This window comes from Telopea speciosissima, chromosome 4, assembly GCF_018873765.1.
Source record: "Telopea speciosissima isolate NSW1024214 ecotype Mountain lineage chromosome 4, Tspe_v1, whole genome shotgun sequence".
NCBI lineage: Eukaryota > Viridiplantae > Streptophyta > Magnoliopsida > Proteales > Proteaceae > Telopea > Telopea speciosissima.
The window spans coordinates 35711197-35737369 of record NC_057919.1 but is presented as its reverse complement, the minus strand read 5'-3'; the positions used below and the strand labels follow the sequence as shown (position 1 = coordinate 35737369).

At 41.9% G+C, this 26173-nt stretch overlaps 1 protein-coding gene across 2 annotated transcripts in view; it reads left to right on the top strand.

Moving 5' to 3' along the window:
- Positions 1-26173, top strand: part of LOC122660413 (bifunctional dihydrofolate reductase-thymidylate synthase-like) — a 55800-nt gene that overhangs the window by 20120 nt on the left and 9507 nt on the right. For both annotated transcript variants that reach the window (XM_043855715.1, XM_043855716.1), the window contains exons 3-6: positions 9343-9887; positions 10000-10387; positions 10526-10570; positions 22418-22483. In XM_043855715.1, coding sequence (XP_043711650.1) covers positions 9343-9887; positions 10000-10387; positions 10526-10570; positions 22418-22483 — 1044 coding nt within the window. The remainder of the gene's footprint in view (positions 1-9342; positions 9888-9999; positions 10388-10525; positions 10571-22417; positions 22484-26173) is intronic.

Sequence of the window (26173 nt, the reverse complement as noted above, 5' to 3'; positions counted from 1 at the left end):
AATGATTTTTTCCTATAGTTTTATGATATGATTCATTAGTTTTATGCCTCTGTAGTTATTGCAATTTTGGATATCACTGTTATTCTTATAAATGAGAACTACAATGCTTCCCCTCCACTCATCTGGCATTTTCTTTGTACTCAGAATCCCGTTAAATAGCTTGGTTAGCCAAGATACCCCTCGAAGTCCTAAGCTATTCCACACTTCAATTGGTATCTCATCCGGTCCCGATGTTTTACCTACCTTCATCTTTCGTAGGGCTCTTTAACTTCTGTCTCGCCAACTTGTTGTAGATGTCCATGACGTGTGTTGGCTTCAAGACTATTGCTCTCCGCTTTCGACACCATCCTATCAGTCACGATAGCTCCATTTAGTAGGTTGTAAAAATATTCACCCCATTTCTTCATAATGTCCTCATCTCGTATTAGTACTCTACCATCATCGCTCTTAATGCATCAAACATGGTCCAAATCTCTGCACTTCCTTTTCCTTATTTTAGTTATCCGATAAATTTCATTTTCCCCTTCCTTTGTATTAATTTTTTCAAAGAGGTCATCATATTTCTTCGTTCTTGCTTTCCCACAATCTTCCTAGCTTCTCTTCTGGCCGCATAATATCGCATTTTGTCCTCTGCCTCGTTGGTCCTTTGCCAGGTCTTAAAACGATCTTTCTTAGTCTTAATGGCTACTTGAACCTCGTCATCCCACCACTAAGTCTCTCTAGGGGTCAGACGCATACCTTTTGAAATCCCTAGGACTTCTTTAGCAACTTTCTTAATACAAGTCGTCATAGCACTCCACATCTCGTTGGTATCTCCCTCAAAATCCCACTTTCCTTATAGAGTTACTTTATCGGTAAAGGATTCTAGGAGAATTCCTTGTAGTTGCCCCCATCTTATCTTAGGGCAAACCTGTTGCGCCTTCTTAGGGTGCCTCGTACCGAGTACATATCCAAGACCACCAATCTATGTTGGGTGGTTAAGCTCTCTCTAGGTATAACCTTACAATCCTTACATAGAAGTCTGTCAGTCCTTCGAGTTAGGAAAAAATCTATTTGGTTTGCATGTTGCCCACTCATGTAGGTAACTAAATGTTCATCTCTCTTTATAAAAAAGGTATTTGCAATGCACAGGCCAAACGCTATGGAGAAGTCTAAAACAGAGATCCCCTCATCATTCCTCTCTCCAACTCCGTATCCTCCGTGAACCTCTTCATAGCCTCTACGATCTCTGCCCACATGTCCGTTAAGGTCACCTCCAATAATAATTTTCTCTCCCTGATCGATACCTGAATCTCATTCTCCTTAATGCCAGTTCGAGAGGAGAGTGAATCGAACTTCTGCATGTACTCAGCTAGTCGTATTCTCTTGGCGAAGGGTCTTCAGTTGGTCCTGTAACTGTGCCTTGAAGTGCCTAGGCCATAGTTGTCAAGACGTCCAGGTGCCTTGGTCGACTTAGGCGCTTAGGCGGATGCCTTAGTCGCCTAGTTGATGTTGCATTGATTTTTTACCCTCTCTAACGCCTTGGGTTGCTTAGACGCTGTGACAACTATGGCCTAGGCAGATATTTCTTTCTCAACTCTTCCTTCATTTCAGACCATGTATTAGGCGTAGTACCTTCATACTCCATATCTCCTTCAGTAGTTCACCACTCATGGGCGGAACCCACTAGCTTAGTACATGTTAGTTTCATCTTTCTATCCTCAGGTAAATCAAACCAATCAAATAATCATCCAATGCAGCTAACCAATCCTAAAATACTTGTGGATCATGTTTGCCATCATATTCCTTCAACTCGAGCTTGACCTTTTGGGTATCACCATAACGTCGACGAACAGCATCATTATCAACATTGAAATAAGATCTCACATGGTCTTCAAACCTGATTCGATCTTCAGGAGTTCTCTGACGTTCTCTGCCTTCTCTGTATCTATCCCTGCCATCTCTGTGCCTATCCCTGTCATCTTTGTTTCTTCTGTGAAGTCGATGCACTTGTGATTGGACTTGATATTTGTCATCTTTGATGGGAATGTTGCTGTCCCTTACTGGAGTGATTTGACGTTCTTCAAGTTGTTGTAATCTGTTACTGATAGCTCTTTGTTCGTTTGACATAGCCTTTTGTTTAGCAGCCATAGTTCTCTGTTCAGCTTATAGTTCCTGAAACATCTCAATAACTCTTGCTGTTGAGTATGTCTTGTATTCCAAGGATCCAAGTGTGATGTGGATCTGACCCGACCCGACATATTTTTGTGGTGCAACCCGAAAGGAGAAAAGGTTGAGATTTTTGTAGCCGTATATATAAGGCATTTTGTCTCATTCTAGGGTTAGACGAAAACTTGTATCTTCATTTTGTTTAGTGAAAAGTTCGCTGCTACTCTTCCCGTGGACGTAGGTTTCTCGCGAAACAGAACCACGTAAATCTTGTGTGTTTGCGATTGTCTTGCTTGTTATTTTTCTTCTTCGATCCCATATTTGGCCATCTTGTGCGATTTAGTTTTAACAAGTGGTATCAGAGCCTAGGGTTTCTAGGGTTCTTTGTTCGATGGCATCTATGAAGTTCGAAGTTGCAGTGTTTGATGGGCGGAATAACTTCGGCCTTTGGAGAATCAAGATGTTGGCTTTGCTACGACGCGAGAGCTCTGAATATGCTTTGGATGGTACATTTCCAGAGGGTACATCAGCAACTGACAAGGCAAGTGTAGAGAAGAAGGCGCATAGCGCAATCATGCTGTCCCTGTCCGATGAAGTGCTGTGTGAAGTCGGCACTGAGAAATCGGCTGCCAAGCTTTGGGAGAAACTTGAAGCAATTTATATGAAGAAGTCCCTCACGACTCGTTTGTATTTGAAGCAGCTTTTGTTCACCCTGAAGATGAGGGAAGGTAAGTCTTTATACGAGCATCTGGATGAGTTCAATAAAATTGTTATGGATATGACAAACTCTGGCATAAAGACAGATGATGAAGATTTAGCCCTAGTATTGTTGTGTTCTTTGCCGGCGTCTTATGATAACTTTGTTAATTCGATGTTGTATGGAAGGGAATGCATTAGTCTAGAAGATGTAAAGTCCTCTTTGAATTCTGCTGAGATGAGAACAAAGTTGAAAGGCAAGGAAAAGGAAGATCAGGGAGATGGTTTGTCCGTGAGAGGACGGCCTATGAAGAAGGATTTTGGAAAAGGAAAAGGCAAGTCCAAAGGACAGTCTCAGTCTAGAGGTGCTAATAAGAGTCAAGTTGAATGTTACTACTGTCATAAGAAGGGACACTACACGAATGAGTGTCCAGCTGTGGAAAAGAAAGGAAAGAAATCTCAGAAAGAGACTCCAAGTGCTTCTACTGTTGAGGAAGGTCACATATCCGATAATGGTGATTATGTTCTCACGGCCTCTAGTTCAAGTGATAGTCAGAAGGATGACTGGATTATGGACTCAGGTTGTACTTTCCACATGTGCTATAACAGAGAACGGTTTTCAACCTATGAGACGAAGTGTGGCATTGTCCTGATGGGGAACAATGCAGCATGTAATGTTACTGGCATTGGTTCTATTCGTGTCCATTGTCATGATGGGGCAATTAGGACCCTAACTGATGTTCGACATGTTCCAGATTTGAAGAAGAACTTGATCTCTCTTAGTACATTGGATTCACTCGGGTATCGATACTCGGGTGAAGATAGAATTCTCAAAGTTGCTAAGGGCTCACTGGCGATACTAAAGGCCAAACTAGTTAATGGCCTTTATGTTTTGTTAGGCAGTACTATTCTAGGTTCTGCTAGTGTGTCATCCTCCAAGCATTCAGATGTCGATACTACAAGATTGTGGCACATGCGATTGGGTCACATGAGTGAACGAGGAATGACTCTGTTAAGCAACCGAAATTTACTCAGAGGTGAGAAGATTGGTGCACTTGAGTTTTGTGAGCATTGCGTCTTTGGAAAACAACGTCGAGTAAGTTTTGGCATGGCGAGTCACACAACTCAGAGTACTTTGGATTATATACATTCAGATCTTTGGGGTCCATCTAAGGTTCCATCGAAGGGCGGAAAATGGTATCTTTTGACTTTCATTGATGATTTCTCCAGAAAGGTTTGGGTGTATTTCCTAAAGCTGAAGAGTGACGCCTTCAAAACTTTCAAGGATTGGAAGACACTAATTGAAAACCAGACCGGGAAGAAAATCAAATGTCTTAGAACTGACAATGGCTTAGAATTCTGCAATGAAGAGTTCAATAGTTTCTGCTCGGATGAAGGAATCTTGAGACACAGAACTGTCAGGAAAACACCACAGCAGAATGGTGTAGCAGAAAGGATGAACAGGACTCTTCTAGAGAAAGCTCGTTGCATGCTCTCCAATGCTGGATTGTCTAAAGACTTTTGGGCTGAAGCAGTTAATACTGCTTGCTTTCTGGTGAATCGCTCTCCTGCATCTGCAATTGAGTTTAAGACTCCGAATGAGGTATGGTCAGGTAAACCCTCTGATTATTCAGATTTAAAAATATTTGGTTGTCCTGCATATTACCATGTTAATGATGGAAAACTTGAGCCGAGGGCCAAAAAGTGTTTTTTTATGGGATATGCTAGTGGGGTAAAGGGATATAGATTATGGGGTCTTGATCCCAAATCACCCAAGTTTATAATTAGTAGGGATGTTACCTTTGATGAGTCATCTATGCTTAATCCTAGAAAGGTTTCTGTTGAGTCTACAGGAAAACAAGAGAATATCAACGAGAAGGTGGAGTTTCAGGTGGAGACTTCACAAACACAGGATCAAGCTACTCAAAACCATTCTGAGTTAGAAGATGAAGCAGATCAAGAAAATGATAATGAAGTAGTAGCGGAGGTTCAGCAGCAGTACAGTATTGCAACAGGAAGAGAAAGGAGGCAGGTTAGACCTCCCCAGAAATATGGGTTTTCAAATCTGGTTGCATATGCGCTGGCTACTGCAGCGAAAGAGATCAAGGATCTAGAACCATCCACCTATACAGAGGCTACTACCAGTAATGAATCAGCTCAATGGCATCTGGCCATGACCGAAGAGATTGAGTCTCTTCATAAAAATCAGACATGGGACTTAGTAAAACTGCCAAAGGAAAGGAGGATTATTGGCTGCAAATGGGTATTCAGGAAGAAAGAAGGAATTCCAGGGGTTGAAGATGCTAGATTCAAGGCACGCTTAGTTGCTAAGGGTTATAGTCAAAAGGAGGGAGTCGACTACAATGAGATCTCCAGTTGTAAACCATAGCTCCATTCGCGTGTTGCTTGCCATTGTTGCTCAGTTTGACTTAGAGCTTCAACAGCTCGATGTCAAGATGGCGTTTCTGCATGGTGAGCTTGAGGAGACAATCTACATGAGTCAGCCAGAGGGGTTCATTGTTGAAGGAAAGGAAGACCACGTTTGCCGATTGAAGAAATCTCTGTACGGTTTAAAACAGTCCCCAAGACAATGGTACAAGCGGTTTGATGCTGTTATGACTGGGAATGGCTATTCCAGAAGTGCTTTTGATAGCTGTGTGTATCACAGGAAATTCTCTGCTGGTTCTCGCATCTACTTGTTGCTTTATGTGGACGACATGCTCATTGCTGCAAAGAGCAAGTCTGAAATAGACACTTTAAAGAGGATGCTGAATATGGAATTTGATATGAAAGATTTAGGTGCAGCCAAGAAGATTTTAGGGATGGAGATCCACAGAGAAGCAGGAAAGGTGTACTTATCTCAAAAGAGATACATTGAGAAAGTACTTGAACGATTCAGTATACAGGCCTGCAAGTCGGTGAGTACTCCTTTGGCCCCGCATTTCAAACTCTTAGTTTTGATGTCGCCTCAAACTAAGAAGGAGGTGGATTACATGTCACGAGTTCCATATTCTAGTGCTGTTGGTAGCATTATGTATGCTATGGTTTGTACTCGACCGGATATAGCCCAGGCTGTCAGTATTGTGAGCAGGTATATGGCTAACCCAGGGAAGGTACATTGGGAAGCAGTGAAGTGGATACTTAGGTATCTCAAAGGTACTGCAGATGTTGGTCTAGTCTTTGCTAAAGGGAGTGACTCAAGCTCCTCAGTTCTTGGCTTCGTGGATTTTGACTTTGCTGGTGATCTCGACAGAAGGAGATCTACGACAGGCTATATCTTCACACTTTCAGGGTGTGCCATAAGTTGGAAGTCGACTTTACAGTCTATTGTTGCTCTATCTACTACAGAGGCGGAGTATATGGCAGCAGCAGAAGCAGTGAAGGAAGCTATTTGGTTGAAAGGTATGGTTTCTGATTTGGGTTTGTCACAGCAAAACTCAATAGTGAATTGTGATAGTCAAAGTGCTATACATCTTATCAGGAATCATAGATTTCATGAGCGCACCAAACACATAGATGTCAGATTTCTTTTCATTCGAGATGTTGTTGAAGATGAGATTGTTTCGGTTCAGAAGATTGGTACTGAAGACAATGCTGCAGATATGTTGACTAAGATTGTTCCTTTGATCAAGTTCAAGCATTGCTTGAGCTTGGTTGGTGTTCGCACTATTTGATTTGTTGGTCCCTTGGGACCTTGCTGAAGAGTGGCGAAAGTGTCTTTGTTGTTGATGGAGTTGGCATCTTCTTCAGGATCACCCCTTGTTTCCTACACCGAGTTAGCTCACGTAGGCTTAGGGGTGTTGAAGGAGGTGTTTGATTCGACAACTTTGGAATTCAAGTCAAGGTGGAGATTTGTTGAGTATGTCTTGTATTCCAAGGATCCAAGTGTGATGTGGATCTGACCCGACCCGACATATTTTGTGGCGCGACCCGAAGGGAGAAAAGGTTGAGATTTTTGTAGCCATATATATAAGGCATTTTGTCTCATTCTAAGGTTAGACGAAAACTTGTATCTTCATTTTGTTTAGTGAAAAGTTCGCCGCTGCTCTTCCTGTGGACGTAGGTTTCTTGCGAAACCGAACCACGTAAATCTTGTGTGTTTGCGATTGTCTTGCTTGTTATTTTTCTTCTTCGATCCCATATTTGGCCATCTTATGCGATTCAGTTTTAACACTTGCCATAGGATCGGATGCCACTGGAAATGATCTACCATGTTCATCCATGCTCTGATACCAAATAATGTAGTCCTAGTCTCCTAGATTGGTAGGAGACTAACTAGGAGCCAATCAACCAGGATTTGTTATGAACAGATGAATCGGCTAGGTCAAGAATAAGTTTTTGGTGAAATTAGGGTTAGGGTTAGGGTTTGATGTATGGGTTATGTCAAGTTGAGGTAGCGGAGTATATCAGTGAAGGTCCTGAGATGTTTTGATGGATGGAAATGTGTAAACTTGAATGGGCAGCAAGTTAGGTTTAGGGTTTCGGTTTTGAAAAAGAGGAAAAGAGTGGAATCTAGGGTTTAGAGTGGGTGGATGGATGGGGCTAGGGTTTGGATCGAGTGCTATAGGGGCAGAGAAGGTAGTTTGGCTCTGGTTTTTGGTGAGGTTTTGATGGGTGGATTGGTCTGTGCAGGTTGTAGGTTATGGGAAACTTAATATTAACGAAAGTTAGGGTTTGGGGTTGTAGAGTAGTTGGAGAAGGATGGGGATGGGGATATTTCCAACTTACTTCTAATGGTAGAAGGTTATTGGCAGCAGGTGTTGGACAGAAACTTGAAAGTAGAACTTGAGAGGAACCACTCGGGCTTCACACCACAGAGTGTCGATTGGATCAGACAGCAATCCCACCAGCTTTGATCAGACACAAAGCAAATCGTCAAGGAGAAGAGAAGTTGCAGCAGCTTGCAAGAGCAAAGTTTCAAAATTCAGAGGTAATGTGCACCTCCCACGATTTTATTAGTATATATAGGTGTGCCCAATGGCCTTACTTCTGACCAGCCTAGGAGAAGGAATAGATCCCCCCCTAGCCGAGCTTTATTACATGGGTAATAAGTCATGTGACTTATTAATTAGTCACATGACAACTTAAAAATAAAAAGATCCTATTCTATAAGAATATTCCAAAATAACTTAAATTGGACCAGTGGTTCAACCGGTTCAATTTAAAACATAAAATAAAGTATAGAAAAACTAAGAATGGGAGTCTACTATACATAGGCATCCCTACTAATCTTACACTTGGACTATTGCTTGTTCTTCTTCTTCTTGCGGATGTAGGGCTTCAGCTCTGCATCACTTTCTCTGAGTTAAGGAATCATTCACGCAAAACTTGATCTGACTTGGTCCAGACTTCGTCATTTTCTTAGCTTATCTCAGTTCATTACTCATCACTGAGGTTTAGCTTAGAATGCAACTTGATTCAGTGACATGCCTGACTAAAAATCGGGTTTCCCAGGCTCCAAACATTCAAAAACACTGCTGATTGGTGTTTACTATTCAAATCTGATTACTGAGTTGAATTGTGCATGGCCATATCAGGTTAAAGACTTGCAAGAATACATATCTTCGGAATATATTGTGAGTCTTTTTAAAATTAGGTCCTTTCTTTTTTGTTCACAGTTGGTTTGAAGATACCGTTCCAGGTAACGTTGTATTTTATGAATTCCTGGGCTATAGTTTCCTATTAGACAAGGTTGTTCTAGCTCTTATCCCTTTTGCAAACTCAGATAAATTATGTGTTCGATTTACTGCAATACAAACTCTTTGGAGGAAGCTGGACTGTAAGTTTGACTTTGGTTCAATCCAATAAAGTTGGTAAAAAGGAATCTATCAAAACAAAAGTTGGTGAATGTCGGCTTATTATCATAATATTATTTTTATATTAAAATGTAAAATCTATGGGAATTAAAAGAAATAGTAACATGAATTCCAAATGACTTATTGATTAAGGTGAGGAAGCAGTCACAGTCTCACAGATTACACATGCCTTATGTTTATTTTAAGATAATTTTGGGGAGTAGAACTTAGTCAAACATATTAGGGTGTAATACAACTATCCCTTATGGTATATGTACTTGAGGGTTTGTTCCTATTATCCAAAGAAGAGGTCATGGAGGAAATTAAATCCTAGAGCATGTCCATGCCTTTGGAAGTTTTGGAGTTTGTTAGCATTCTTGGTGCTCTTTATCAGTCATTTAAAGCACCATTGGTTTTGATTTACAAGGGAATAATAATCTTGTTTTAAAAATTGAGTGGGTCCGTTAGACTCCAGCAAATAAATAGATGCTTAAATTGATATATTTGTCTTTCTGGAACATAATTTGTGTAGAAGCTTTCTGGATCACCCGTCCACACATTTATTAGGAGTGAATGATTATAATTATGTTTCTATTTCTAGGCACGTTGCCCTTTTCTCTTTCCCCATATTTGTATGCATTTTAGAGTTATCATTCCTCTCTTAATTGGAATTGATGCAATCTGATCCCTTTACTGATTTCAGGCTGTATCCTATTTTCACAGAAGTGGTCTGTTGGGGATCGTTTCTGAGTCATCTTCACCTGCATTTGGAGCTTTGAACTTGATTGCAAGGCATAGATTTCTTGTTAGATTTTCAGTTATGGCTGGTGACACCATCAAGGGGCTTCCAAATGGGGACACAATTTTGAATTTTGATCCTCAAAGGACTTACCAAGTTGTTGTAGCTGCAACTCAAAGTATGGGTATTGGGAAGGATGGAAAATTGCCTTGGAGGATGCCTTCTGATCTTAAATTTTTCAAGGAGGTCACAATAACCACATCAGATCCTCTGAAAAGAAATGCAGTGATAATGGGTAGGAAAACTTGGGAAAGTATTCCCCTTGAACATCGACCTCTACCTGGTCGCCTGAATATTGTGCTGACTCATTCTGGGAGTTTTGATATTGCAACTGCTGAGAATGTTATCATATGTGGAAGCATGGCTTCAGCTTTGGAATTGCTTGCAGCATCTCCTTATTGTCTGTCGATAGAGAGAGTTTTTCTTATAGGAGGTGGCCAGATATTTAAGTTAGTACTTTGATGCTCATTGGTTTGATCAATTGATCTATTGGTGGATACATTGTTTTTAGAGAATATGGTCTTTATCTTTCTAGAGTGATCATGATGATATTGACTGCAGGGAAGCTCTCAATTCGCCTGGATGTGAAGCAATCCATTTTACAGAAATTGAGACAAACTTTGACTGTGATGCTTTCATTCCTCCAATCGACGACTCAGTGTTTCAGCCATGGTACTCATCCTTCCCATTGGTAGAGAACAACATTCGGTATTCTTTTGTAACTTATGTTCGTGTGAGGACTTCTGCAGCTCTAAGCAATGGGGTGACATTTGATAGTAGTTCTGACAACACTAAGTTTGAGGTAGATAAATTCAATTTTCTTCCCAAGATTATTTTTGAGAGGCATCAGGAGTACTTGTATCACAGACTCGTTCAAGATATAATCTCAAATGGAAATCAGAAGGGTGACAGGACGGGGACTGGTACCCTTTCACAATTTGGTTGCCAGGTAATAATACCATTCTTAGATTACATTGTCTATCTCTCTTCCGTTTTGCCTCTAGCCTTCTACTGATTTTCCACGTTGTGCATATTATCTATCCAACAGTTTCATTTAGCTTTTTTGTTCCTTTCTGTTCCCTTCCAGATGCGGTTTAATCTACGCAAATCATTTCCACTTCTTACAACTAAGGTATCAATTCTTTTCAATGTTCTGCTGTCTGACTTGCAATATATTTTATTGAAGTATTAATATCTGCTGTGATGTTTTCTGTTCGTTTCCCTCTGTACCCAACTTGGTTGACCATGCAGAGAGGGATATACATTGTGGCAAGGTGGATTAGGATGATCTCATAGAAAGCAGGATTGCTTTCAACTGTCTTATATTTAAAAACTCGTCTCGAATGTCGAGACAACCGAGATCTTGGCGAGAGTGCATTTTTGTTTTGTTTTAGTTTGATGTTTCGGTGGGCAAATGACCATTGTTGGCTCCGAAACTTTAGGGGAAGCTTGTTTTAGGCTTAATAAGCATATTTAAATCTTCAAATTAAAAAAAAAAAACCCAATTTTGTGTTTTGGATTTGCACCCTTGGTTGGTAGCAAACGTCGAACCCTTATGTAATATTGCCTATTCTACACATTGTTTCAATGTATGAGACATAATTGGCAAAATAAAACAAGTAAATTATGCAATAATGGATGAAGACACATAATATTAAATAATTATTTAAGAAATAGTTAAAGACTTAAAGTAGAGACTACAAAATACAGTAAACAATGCATATTGCATAGACACCCAAGTACAATGAACAATACATTTGTTTTAGACACCCTAGTATTCCATGCATAGTTTGAAAACTTGTTTCGTTTTGGTGTTTCGGGCTGACTGAAATATCCGAAATTTTGGATATTTCGGTTGAAATTTTGTTTTTTTTCTAGTATGTTTCGGCAGGTCATTTGAGTGGGTTTTCGGCTAAGTTAAGGCCTGAAACTTCATGGAAACCCTATTTTAGGCTATATAAACACATTTAAATGTTCAAATTGCAAAAATAGTCACCCAAAATGGTGTTTTGGATTTACACCATTGATTGGAAATGTACGGTTGATCCCTAATGTATAACTTAGTTAATTACACATACACATTGTACATTAAACAAGTAAATTGACTTGGAAGTTGGAAACATAAAGTGAATGACTCATAACAGTCATAAGTCATAAGTCATAATATTAATTACATAAGACATTAAGTCAATAACAAGTTAACAACTTAAGAGTTAAGAAGATGCTATCAAAAATTCAAAATGACAATATCTCCAATAGTCCAATACAAGTCAAGTAGTCATCATTCATCAAGTGACTCAAATGTTTACAAATTTGCTAATAATAACTACTCCGCCGTCCAGGATCAACCCACTCATAGTCCGATGGAGCCGACGTGTATTGCTCTCCGATTATAGGACAAATGAATGCCATGTCATAGTCTGGGAGAAGAAACGAGTGTAGTCATCCACAGTGGCCATGTAAAAAGCCAAAAACAACAAAATTTCAGAGCTTGTATAGTCTCTGACGAGTTTTGGTCATTTATATGAAGTGGATTTGAGGAATATTTTGATATCTCGCGAGATATAGAATTTATCTCGAGATATCGCGAAATGCAATCTCGATCGAGATTTTGTATTTTTTTTTATTCGAAGTCATGTTTCGTCTCGACCACCTCGAGATTTTCGAAATTTCTGAAATCTCGATCGAGATTTCGCGAGTTTTAGTACTATGATTCCATGTCCCAACAATGGAATACTATGAGTCTATGACTGTCTACTGATATGAACTATGACGTGCAGGATCAAGTCCACTCATGGTCCGATGGAGCTGACGTGCATTGTCCTTCGTCTACATGACATATTGTTGAATGTTCACGGATTACCCGTTGACCTGTGACCTGGACCCGAATACATTAAAGTGTCCAGGTTCATTATGCACATGTTGCACATGTGATTTGACTAGGATTTTATTTCCTTTATTGAAATGATATATGATTATAAATAAAGAGGTTTTGGGCACATTGTTCATAAGCCATTATTCATGAAATTCATCATGGTATCAGAGCGGGAATCCTGGAGTTGGGTTTTTTTCTATTTTCTCCTCTCCTCTTTCTCACAATTGTGCCCTAGCCACCGCCAACCACCACTTTCCGCCTCCCTTCCACCTTCCGCCACACCACCACCTTCAGCCCTTCCGCCAGCCCCTCCCCTCCTTTTTTCCGCCTTCCTAAGCCCTTCCGCCCCATCTTCTTTTCTCGCGGAAGGGTTTCTCCACCCTTTTCTATTACCGCCTCCCCTTTTTCACCCTTGGTGGTGAGTTGACTCCCACCAAGGGGTGTTTTTGATCCATATGCTTTAAGCATCTGTCCGGAAGTTTTTTTACCCTTCCTGGTGATTTATTGTTCGAGTTTCTTCAACCAGCCATCATGCCAGGAGATTTTGACATTACCACTGCTACATCTGGATATGAAGGCACGACTCAGCGTGATTTCCTTCCATTCCAAACCAGCTCCATTAAATTAAATGGTAGCAATTACTTATTGTGGTCTCGCTCCTGCCTATTCGCTATCGGTTCCCGTGGCCTTTCTGGCTATATTACTGGATCGATAGCCAAACCAAGTGATGTTAGTGCTGCCCAGGACAAGTGGGTAACGTCTAACTTTCTTGTCATGTCCTATTTGGTGAACTCTATGGAACAAGAAATCGTCGGGCGTTATCTTCTTCTTGATACGGCTGCGAAGATTTGGAAAACAGCCAAGTACACTTACTCTAAGATTGGCAATGCTGCTGCTAGGTATGAGCTTCGCCAAAAAATCCTTCAGACCAAGCAATTAGAGTTGACTCTTTCCCAGTATTATTCCATGTTGTGTACCATGTGGCGACAACTAGACTTTTATGGGACCTTTATTGCTACTTGTGATGCGGATACTACTGCTTTTCAAAAAATGGGAGGAGGACTTGCGCGTTTTAGATTTTCTGGCTGGTCTCAACATTGAGTTTGATCAGATCTGGGCCTCCGTCCTAAATCGAGATCCTCTTCCCTCTCTTGAACAAGCATATTCTCTGGTTGCTGCTGAAGATGATCGTCGGACAACAATGATTCAGCCTGTTATCCAAGAACGATATGCTCTTCTTTCTGGTTCTCAGTCTGGTGCCCGAGGGAATTCTGCCTGTGGTACTGGGACTGATTGTATGAGCAATGATCGCCTTCTGGTCAAGTGTGACTACTATGATAGGGAACGTCATACCAAGGACAGTTGCTGGAAGCTTCATGGGCGTCCTGCCAATACCCGGGGACGTGGTTCAAACCGTTCTGCCCAGGTAAACCAAGTTGTTTCTGATGATCACTTTTCTGATCAGACCGAGCCTCTTTCCCAGGAGAAGATGCTGCACCTTCGTACTTTGATGAGCCGACTGGACACTAATGCTTCCTCTACTTCTTCTATGGCTGCCTCTGCCATTTCCATGCCCGAAAATTCTGGTTCAGGTATTTCTTTTAGTGGTACTTGTTTCTCCGTCGATTCTACTTTTTGGGTAATTGACTTTGGAGCAACAGATCACATGGCAGGTTCTCCTTCCAATTTTTTTAACTTATTCTCCTTTATCTGGTAATTCCAAAGTTCGTGTTGCTGATGGATCCTTTTCTCCTATTTCTGGAAAAAGGACTGTACAGTTCTTACCTTCTATGCATATTTCTGTTTTACATGTCCTGAAATTTTCTACTAATCTGTTGTCCATTAGTAGTCTCACCCGGGACTTGAACTGCAAAGTAACCTTCTTTCCTTCTCATTGCCTATTTCAGGACTTGGACTCGGGACATACGATTGGTAGTGGTAAGGTGGTTGGTGGTCTCTATGTGCTTGACGGATCCTCTTCTGCAAATTCTGCTTTGGCTTCACACGGCTCTCCTTTTGGCACTCCAGATTCTGCCCTTGATGAACTTAATAAATGGCATCGACGTCTTGGCCATCCCTCTCTTGGGGTTTTAACTACTTTCTTTCCCTCTTTGGTTAAAAGATGTAATCCGAACGATATTAGTTGTGATGCTTGCATATTTGCTAAACAAACTAGCGCTACTTTTCCTATTTCTGACAAAAGAAGTTTAGTTCCTTTTGGTTTGATTCATTCGGATATGTGGGGCCCTGCCCGTTGTGTGTCAACATTTGAGTTTCGTTGGTTTATTACTTTCATTGATTGCTTTAGTCGGACTACATGGGTTTATTTGATGAATCAGAAGAGTGATGTAATTACTTGCTTCCAATTATTTCATAAAATGGTGGAAAATCAATTTGCTACCCGAGTAAAGATTGCCCGCACTGACAATGGGAAGGAGTACATGGATGGCCGTCTTTGGACCTACTTTGACACTCATGGGATTATACATCAGACCTCGTGTGTTGACACACCGGCCCAAAATGGTGTTGTTGAGCGAAAAAACTGCCATCTGTTGGAGGTTGCTCGCTCCCTCATTTTTACCATGAATGTCCCTCCATGGTTTTGGGGAGATGTTGTGCTTGCTGCCTCCCATCTCATTAATCGACTACCTACTCGGGTCTTGGATGCTCGCTGCCCTCTTGAAGTCCTTCTGGGTAATTCAACCTGTGTTGTACCTCCAAAGGTGTTTGGGTGTGTTGTTTTTGCACGCAATCATCATCACAATGGTAAACTTGATTCTCAAGGTCTACGGTATGTTTTCTTAGGGTATTCTGCCACTCAGAAGGGCTATAAGTGCTACCATCCCCCCACACGGCGGATGCTTGTTACAATGGATGTTGTTTTCCGTGAATCTGAGGCCTATTTTTCACCCACTACACCTCTTCAGGGGGAGCCTAGGAGTGAAGAGGTGTCTCCTCTCATTGAGCCATTGGAGGTTGAGATTCCAACTATTGAAGAGTCATCTACAAAAATAGAGCTTCAAGAAGGGATCACTGGACTAAAACAAGATAAGGGGGAGCTTCAGGAGCAGCCTATTGTTCAAAGGGAGACAGGAAAATATCCTTCCTTCAATGAAACATTTGCCAGAGGAGCATGGCACAAGAAGACTACCACCGTTGACCCACCTCCATCTGTACTACTGGCTCCAAAGTTCTACTCAACCTGCTCCAAACTCTGGTAAGCCTGTCTATGATCCTAGTCTTGATTTACCTATTGCTATTAGGAAATCTAAAAGGAGTTGTACTCAACATCCCATCTCTAATTTTGTGTCTTATGATTCTCTATCTCCTTCCTTTCAAGCATTTGTTTCCTCCCTATCCTCTGTTTCTATTCCTAACTCTTGGCAGGAGGCTATTGCCGAACAGAAATGGAAAGAAGCAATGAATGAGGAGATGGATGCTCTGGGAAAGAACAAAACCTGGGAATTGACATCTCTTCCACCTGGGAAGAAATCGGTTGGCTGCAAATGGGTCTTTGCCATTAAGTAGAAGGCATATGGGTCTGTTGAGAGGTACAAGGCCGGTCGGCATCAATATAAGCTTCAATCTTGAGGTGACCATTGGGAGATAAGAGAATTCCCTTTCCTGTAGCAGACTTCAAATACCTCAAAATACGACGGACTGCATCCATATGAGAGGAATAGGGATCATGCATAAACTGGCTCACCATACTTATAGCAACCGCTATGTCAGGTCTGGTGTGGGAAAGGTAGATAAGTTTGCCCACTAACCGCTGATAACCTCCTTTGTCAACAGGTTCACCCTCTTTCTCCCCAAGTTTTGCAGTAGCATCCATAGGAGTATCTGAGGGATGACAACCTAGCAACCCTGTCTCAGTCAATAGATCGAGGACATATTTTCTTTGAGAAAGAAAGATGCCCTTTGAAGAGCGAGCAACTTCTATCCCTAGAAAATATTTTAGAGAACCTAGATCTTTAACATCAAACTCACGGCCAAGGAGAAGCTTTAAATCCTGATAAGCAAGATCATCATTACCAATACCACGATATCATCCACATAGGCTATGAGAAGAGTAACCTTGTCACCAAATCGCCTCGATGAACAAGGTGTGATCAGCATTGCTCCGCTTATAACCTCATCAGTAACCATAGCCTTATAGAAACCTGCCGAACCAAGCCCTAGGTGACTGCTTCAACCCGTAGAGAGCACGTTTCAACTTGCAATCTCTGCCCCTAGTCCTGTCATCAGAGAAGCCTGCTGGAATGTCCATGTATACCTCCTCCTCAAGCTCCCCATGGAGGAAGGCATTCTTCACATCTAGCTGCTGAAGATCCCACCCAAGATTTGCAGCATAAGATAACAGCACCCTGACAGTGTTGAGCTTTACCACTGGTGCACAGGTCTCCTAATAGTCAACTCCATAAGTCTGAGTAAACTCCTTTGCAACCAGACGCGCCTTATACTGATCCACTGAACCATCAGCCTTCTGTTTGACCACGAAGACCCATTTACATCCCAATGGTTTTTTCCCTGGAGGAAGAGTCACAAGATCCCACGTGTTATTTTTGTGTAGTGCTCTCATTTCTTCCAACATTACAGCCTTCTACTTTCCATTTGTATATGCTTCCTGCCAATTTTTAGGAATAGAGACAGAAGAAAGAGAGGCTACAAAAGCACGGAAAGAAGGAGAAAGAGAACTATACGAAACAAAGCGAGAGATGGGATGTAAAATGCAAGTCCTAGTACCTTTGCGATGAGCAATAGGTAGGTCGGAAGGAGAGAGATTACCAGGACCTGAAGGTCCCGGGTCTGGAGCCGGCAATTGGATGGGTACTGGTGCTACAGTGGGTCGCAACTGCCCTCTGTTGGATCTGCCCCTTGTATAGGTGATGATGTTAGAGTTGTCGTCGATTCTCTTCTGAAATTCACCAATAGTCCTCTGGACAGGAGTCAGCTCCCCCTGGATAGGAACATTAACAACACCATTTTCTATGGTCTCCCCCTGTATAGGATTCCCATCAGGTGAGGGAGGAACAACCAGAGGAGGAGGAACAGCCAGAGGAAGTTGGGCATCCAAAGTAGGCTGGGCAGTAGCCGTGGGTGGCTGGACAGCAGCCGTGGGTGGTGGCAATGTAGGCTGGACAGCAACATGAGGAACCTCTTGTAGAGGAATCTCAAAAAGCACATCTTCACTAGAACTCTCCCCCTGAAGAGGTGGCGAAGAATAGTAGGAAACTCATGGAAAATAACATCCATACTAACCATGGTACAGCAGGAAGGGGGATGGTAACACTTGTAACCTTTCTGGGTTGGAGAATAACCCAAGAAAATACAACGAAGTCCCTGAGGTTCAAGCTTGCCAGGAGATCTAGTATCCCTAGCATAACACACACAACCAAACACCTTGGGGGGCATAATAAAGGAGGAATTTTCCACTAAAACATCAGAGGGGCTGCGTGAATTAAGGACCCGAGAAGGCAGCCGATTGATGAGATAGGCTGCAGTGAGTACCGCATCCCCCCAATATTGAGATGGGACATTCCTCGTAAACATCAAAGCCCTGGCCATCTCTAACAAGTGTCGATTCTTCCGTTCTGCCACACCATTCTGGGCAGGGGTATCAACACAACTAGTTTGATGAAGTATGCCATGGTCAGCCAAATATTTTTGAAATTGGGACTCTGTATACTCAGTTCCATTGTCACTTCTTATGACTTTGAGAGTAGCCTGGAACTGAGTTTGTATCATTTTTAAAACATGAAAAAACTTGATTTTTTGTGTGCAAAAGATATACCCAGGTATGCCGAGAATGACAATCAATGAAAGAGACAAACCAACGATGGCCAGAAATAGAAGGTTTACGACTAGGGCCCCAAACATCAGAATGCACCAAATTAAAACAAAAAGAACTTTTATTTGAAAGAGGATAATTTGAATGTGTCTGTTTGGCCAGAACATAAGTCTCACAAAAAAAGTCATCCTTAGTACGAAGGGTGACCAAACTAGGAAATAAATGAGCTAAAATCCCTAAAGGGGGGTGACCTAACCTAGAGTGCCACTGGTAGAGTTCAGAAGAGACCATGGAGTTCTGGTGTGATGGAGAATGTAATGGTGGTAGAGAGAAGCGACCGTCATCAAGCAGGTACAGCCCACTGTGCACTTTACCCAATCCAATCGTCTTCCCAGACTCCAGATCTTGAAACACACAATGAGAAGGAAAAAATGTGACTTTGCAGTTAAGATCACGAGTAATACTACTAATAGAAAGAAGGTTCGTATTAAAGTTAGGAATGTGTAAAACAGAGGACAAGGGAAGAGAAGAAGTGCAGTTGATGATTCCTTTTCCAGAGATGGCAGAAAGGGAACCATCAGCCACCTTGACCTTGTCCTTCCCAGACGTGGGGGAATATCTATAAAACAAGCTAGAAGAACCGGTCATATGATTTGTAGCTCCAGAATCGATGATCCAAGGATGGGAAGCTACAGAAGCACAATGACCTCCAAATGCAATGCCTGACCGGGCAAAGTGTGAACCTGAAGGAGCAGAAGAACCGGTAGGAGCTGATGTAGTAGAGGCAGCAGCAGCGGAAGACCGGAGCATACGTAGGAATGCCTGTAGATCATCCTGGGATAGACCAGTGTCAGTAGCCGGGGCTGCAGTAATACTTTTAGACTGATGGGCCTTGGGCTTTTGCTTTGTCTTTGTCTTGGCAACCCTTTTTGCTTCAAAGTCAGCCGGTGTCCCATGAAGTTTCCAGCACTTCTCCTTGGTGTGATAGGGTTTGTGACAGTGCTCACAAACGACATTCCCTGTGGTAGAATCACCAAGAGAAGCAGTGCTACTAGGTGCAGGAATAGCAGGGGCAGCAGCCTTGAGAGCTGATCTGTCAGTAATAGGAGGATGCAACATGGCAGCCTGATGGTTCTCTTCAGAGGACACCAAGGCTTAAGATTGTTCAAGTGTGGGAAAAGGCTTATGGCCCAACACTTGAACATGAATCTGATCATACTCCACATTTAAGCCAGCCAGAAAATCGTAGACCCTAATCTTGTCCACATGCTTCTTATAGGAGGCAACATCAGTAGCTGTACTCGGGTGAACGTCAGAGAAATGGTCCAGTTGTTGCCAAAGGCTGCGCAAGGTAGCATAATATTTGGAGACTGTCAACTCTCCCTGAGTAGTGTGAAGGACCTTCTTCCTGATTTCATAGACCTGGGCATCATTGCCAACCTGTCCATAAGTCTCCTTGCAAGCAGCCCAAATTTCCGCGGCTGTGTTAAGGAGAAGAAAATTGTGCTGTAGCTCTATAGTCATAGAACCGATCAGATAGGACATAAGAACTCCATTGTTGGCAAGCCACTTGTCCTGAGCAGCTCCAACCTCAGTAGGCATAGCAGTGGTTCCCCTAATATGACCAGTAAGGCCACGGCCTACAATGGCAAAGGAGGCAGATCTAGACCAAAGCAGGTAATTTGTGCTATCCAACTTGATTGGGTTAGGGGAAAAAGTAAGGTAATCTGGTTTGTTGTTTCCATCACCCACAGAAGTAGCAGTCGAATCCACAAAGTCACCCATGACGACAGTGAAGAATTCCAAATCGCAGATAAGGGCTGTTGTGAAGAGAAACCCAAGAAAATCTCCACGATAAAGGCTGCAACAATGATGAAAGCCTTCTAATAATGAAGGAATAAATATCTCCAAAAATCAGCAATACCAGACAGAGGAAACCTTGAGATCGATTTTTGCAGGGTTTTGAACAAAACCCTGAAAGTGCTAAAATCGATAAGAGGAGAAGATGCCCAACCAGTGAGTGGATTGAGGCTGAAATTGCAGTCGAATCAGTCTAGGCCAGAGGAGAATCACTCCTCAAAAATTCAGAATCAACTGATATATAAAACCCCAATGTCGACTATTGTCAGGGTTTTGAAAAACCCTGAAATCTGGAAAAAATATCGACCTTGAGAGGCTGTAGGTGCTGGAATAATAAATTTCTGCAAGTCTGGAGCTCCAATATAGTGAACAAATCCCTTGTTGTATAGAGGGTTTCTGTCCAACGAAGGCTGAAGTCTTCAATATTCGCAGCAAAGAGAGAGCAGCACCCAATCGATCAAATCTTCATATCATGGGATGAGGTAAAGGAGGGCAGCAGCTGGATCAACTGATCACCTCATCAGTGCTGCCCTATGGGACAGAGAAGAACAAAACGAAACAAAGGGAAGAAGAGAAGAAGAGAAGAAAAGAGAAGAGAAAGGGAGAAAGATCGAGAATTAGAGAAGGAAGGAGATCGTGAATTGCAATCTGAGTTCTAATCCAGCTCTGATACCATGTTAAGAGGACCAGATTTAGAACTCGATGCTTGGATGTCTAAGGCAGACCCCAAGCCATATATTTATAATGAATAGAAAAGAATAAAAACTGTACATAGGCGATGTGGGACTAAACCACATACATAAAACAATGAAATAATGAGGAAAAAATGTCCAGAATACCGTGGCCCATATATCAACAGTTAAAAGGTCTTCTACAGGACCTATACCTTCCCACAACTCTTCCCATGTGTCTCTACTGTGAGAGCAAATCTGCCATTAGTATAGCACACAACCCAGTCCAGCATGACCATACCAAACATGTGGAGGTTGATAGGCACTTCATCAAGGATAAGCTGGAGCAAGGAGTTGTATGTGTTCCATTTGTCCAGTCCAGTGATCAACTAATAGATGTCCTTACTAAAAGTCTTTATTAGAAGCCTTTTTCTTCTGTAATTAGCAAGTTGGACATGCATGATATATATGCAGCAACTTGAGGGGGAGTGTTGAATGTTCACGGATTACCCATTGACCCATGACTCGGACCCGGATACATTAAAGTGTCCAGGTTCATTATGCATATGTTGCACCTGTGATTTGTCTAGGATTTTATATCCTTTATTGGATGATCTGCTGTGGGCACATTGTTCATAATCCATTATTCATGAAATTCATCACATATAAATCCCACGTCATAATGTTCGAGAAAATGAGAGTAGTTTCTTCTTGAGCAGGTCGAGATATCTGAAAATTTTGAGATTTCACCGAGATTTTCGAGATCTCGCCGAAATTTCAGTTAACTCGACCGAAACTATGTAAGTTTGTGATCTCGTATGCAATCTCGTCTCGACGGTCGAGATCTCGCCGAGTTTTTGAACTATGGCTTTAATGCGAGTACGGATGGGCAGCTTTGATAAGGATATGCCTTTGCCTCATCCGATACCCCTAACTAGAGGAGGCTTACCTAGGTTGATTCCGGCGTTTCATCACTGCCTGATTCGTATGGGAGGTTAGTGATAGACTGGTGAGATCCTATCTCTCGGTCTTCTCGTTGGGGAAGCTGGTGGTTGTTATGAAGTATTAATTGACGTCAGTCAGTTACTAATAATTTTCTGTTTCCAGTTGAGGACTAACTATCGCCTTAGCAACTAACGATTATGATATTATGTGATAAACTCATATGAAGCTACAGATAAATATGAAATCATATGACGTGCCCTAAAACCTTTTTATTTTCTCTCTCCACACAATTGTATATTGAATAGAAAATGTTGTGAAATATGGAAATTATAGTTAATGCCTCAACTGAAATGCCTGTGCGAGATACTCAATGATATCATATGCAAGATACTCAGACAGATGAACTGCATATATATGCTCACAATATCGAATTACTATCTCAATTAAAAAGCAAATGCAAAATAGTCAACCTAGTTGGTTGATAATATGTCTTGATATTAATTGGCAATTAAACATCTATAACCAGTGGGCAAAGCTGTGTTACATACGACTACCTTAGTTGTTTTATGTCTATAAACAACAAAGTTTGTCACTAGCTGATGTTTCAACAATATTGCATTAATGATGGATGATTAGTGATTTGAGTGGATTGGATCTCGATATGTCTGATCTGATCTAGTGGTAGCTCTAATCCCATGTGATCTGCATCCCATCATAAGATCATTCGTATATCCACCTTTTTTTCTGGTCATTTAATGAGCCTTCATCATTTATGATACAGAATTAATTCACTTCAATTTTTAGAATATCACCTATGGTAATCTTTTGATTTTGCAGAAAGTCTTTTGGCGAGGTGTTGTTGAAGAACTATTGTGGTTCATTAGTGGATCGACAAATGCAAAGGTAATTATGTCTTCATTCAACTTCTTATCAGAATCAATTCTCATGATTTACTTTCGCTTGGTTGAATCAAGAATTTTTAAACTGTTTCATAAAGAAAAGAGTTATTGCACCAAAAAAGATTTTAACATTTTGGTTAGTAGTTGAAAAGGGAATTTTTTTTTCTCCCATTTTCTCTCTACGCAAGTGTAAAGAGTTTAGTTGAAATTTTTGTTACTATATTTAGTAAGTCATTTATTGGGTTACACCATTATTATTGGTATTAGCTAAAAATTTTCCAATTTGTTTTTTTTTTTTGAAAACTTTACTGTACATGGCAAGTCTTAAAAGTTCTTAATGAGCCAGCATCTCTTAGCCAACTGGAGGGGCAATTCCTTGACACTATCAAAGAAGGCCTACAACATGACCCAGTGGCTAAGAGCTTGCTTGCCCTTGCCAAAGAGGGCAAGACACGGAGGTGGGAGCAAGATGGTTTGCTTTATGCCAAGAAGAGGACTCTACATGCCTAAGTAGAGTAACCTAAGGAGAAATCTCATCCGGGAATGCCACGACACCAAATGGGCTGGTAACCCAGGGCAGCGCCACACTCGAGCATTGTTAGAAGCGGCATACTATTGGTCTCAGATGAGGGATGACGTCGAGGCATATATGAGAACTCGTCTTGTATGCCAACAAGACAAGGTGGAGCAACAACCACCCAAGGGAATGCTAGAGCCACTTCTCATACCAGAGAGGCCATGGGAGAGTGTCTCTATGGACTTCATTAGTGCCCTACCCAAGTTAGAGGGGTGTGGGTCAATCATGGTGGTTGTGGATCGGTTTCCTAAGTATGGCACATTCATGGCTGCACCAAGAGATTGTGAAGAGGCGGTAAGGTTATTCCTAAAGCATGTCGTCAAGCATTGGGGAGGGCCACAATCGACAAGGTGTTGCTCCACCTTGTCTTGTTTTGTATGCAAGCAAGACAAGGTGGAGAAACAACCACCCAGGGGATTGCTAGAGCCACTTCCCATACTAGAGAGGCCATGGGAGAGTATCTCTATGGACTTCATTAGTGCCCTACCCAAGTCAGAAGGATGTGGGTCAATCATGGTGGTTGTGGATCAGTTTTCTAAGTATGTGTTGAGATGTGTTACCCGATATTATAAAGGTATTTTTGGTATTTTATTTATGCTTTATTTATGTACTTTTGAACAAGGGTAGAATTGTAATTTGGGCTGTGATACTGTTCACGTGAACAGTGTCGTGAACAGTGTTTCCCTTTGTAATCTCTTTTATCATTGTTATTATAAATAGAGAGCTTGACTGATCTCATTGATCATTCAAGCCATTCACGAAATTCCTGTTTTGTTAACATGGCATCAGAGCCAAATACACTTTGATCTAGGTTTTCAAAACCCACCTCCCTCCCTTCGATTTTTTTTTCTTTTCTCCTTCCCTTCATCGAGCTTCTTCCCTTCTTCTTTCTTCCTTTCTTTTGGTTCTTCTTCTTCTCCCATCAGGGCAGCACTACTGAGGTGATCGTAATGATCTAGCTGCTACCCCAACATACCTCCTTTTTTATGCCTCATTTTTGGATCGAGTAGAGCTGAAGAACTGTCTGCGATTTGAAGATTCCTATTTTTTTTGGAGATCAGGCCTCTACATCTGTTTCGGCTGCATCTTCTATTGTGGGATCTTTATTTGATATTGTTCTCAGCCCCTATTCACTTCATTAGATTGGTTGAAGACCCCAGCCCCTTATCGATCTCTCTTCTCAGGGTTTTTTCAAAACCCTGACATTAGTCGATCTTGGGGTTGGGCTACTGGTTCCTGCTGCATCTGATTGGCACCCTTGCTGCCTTCATTCGACATCATTCCCAGCCTATATATCTGAGATTTTTTGCTCCAATACAGCCCTCTCTATTGGGGGTCGATTCCAGAATTTTTTTTTGGATATTTTTTGGCTGTTTGCTACTTCATTGAAGATTGGTTACCTGCTGCAATGACTGGTTCAGATTCTTCTTCGGCCTCTTCTGGCATTGATGGCCAGCCCCGGACTGATTTTCTTCCCCTTGCTGCCCCAATCAAACTTGATGGCTCTAACTACCTGAAGTGGTCTCGGTCTACCTATTTGATAGTAGCTAGCCGTGGCCTCACTGGCCATCTTCTTGGGACAACAACTAAACCAGTGGAAGAGGGTTCTCAGCTAAACAAGTGGTTATCTAATGATGCGATGGTGATGTCCTACTTGATCCTATCTATGCAAGGGGATATCTCAGACAATTTTCTTCTACTGGACACAGCCCATACTATCTGGAATGGTGCCAAAGAGACTTATGGTCGCACGGGGAATGATGCACAGGTCTATGAGATTAGAAAGAAGGCTAATGCCACTACCCAATAGGAGCTCTCTGTCTCCAAATACTATGCTGCCCTCAAGAACATGTGGCAGCAATTGGATCATTACTCCGACTATCAGCCCTCTACTGCTACTGATCTGGCTGCCTATCGCAAACACGTTGACAAAATACGTGTCTATGATTTTTTGGCTGGACTAAATATAGAGTTTGATCCTATTCGGGTACTGCCCTTTTCCATCCCTAGAGCAAGCCTTTGCCTTGGTTCATAATGAGGAATCTCGTCGGGCTGCTATGCTTTATTCCTCTACTGTTGATCGATCCGCCTTTCAAGTTGCTTCCAGTACTCCTTCTCTTACCACTACTAATGGTGGTACTGCTGTCCCTAAAGGTCCTGTCAAGTGTGAACACTGCAACAGGCTCTATCATACTAAGGCTCAATGCTGGAAGCTCCATGGGAAGCCTGCTGATTTTGAGGAAAAGAAAGCCCGTGGGAAGTTTAAGCCCAAGGCTCATATGGCTGATTCTCCTACTACTGCTGCTGCTGCTACCCCTTCATCTGACATTGGGCTTACTCAGGATGAGCTCCTAGCTTTCTGTCACATGCTACAGGCCTCTTCCGCTGCCTCCATTACGGCATCTGCACCTGCTGCCCCTCCTGGTTCTAATTTTGCCTCAGGTACTCCAGTCAGTAGTCTATGTGCATCGGCTGTATCCAGTCCTTGGATTATAGATTCCGGTGCCATTGACCACATGACTGGCTCCTCCCATGTATATCATCTTTATTCTCCATCTTCTGGCAAAGACAGTGTTCGGGTAGCTAATGGTTTCCTTTCTCCTATTAATGGGAAGGGTTCCATACCCTGCTCACCTACCCTTTCATTAAAATCTGTTTTGCATGTTCCGTCCTTTTCTACCAACCTTCTCTCTATTAGTAGTCTAACTAGAGATCTGAACTGCAAACTGACTTTTTTCCCTTCTCATTGTGTCATATAGGATCTGGAGACGGGGCGCACGATTGGGGGTGGTAAGATGCAGGGTGGTCTCTACTTACTTGACCCGGGTCAGCCTTCTACTTGGCATTCGGCTTCATCTATAGCTCATCATTTACAATCCACCTCGTCCCTTGACCTTCATCTCTGACACTGTCGACTTGGTCATCCATCCCTTAGTACTTTGTCTCTTTTGTTTCCACGCTTGATTAAGCATTGTAATAGGAATGAGTTTTTATGTGAGGCTTGTGTTTTGGCCAAACAGATTCGTTGCAGTTATTCTTCATTAAATAAAAGAAGTGAGTCTCCTTTTGCTTTGGTTCATTCTGATGTGTGGGGCTCTACCCGTTGTACTTCCCTTT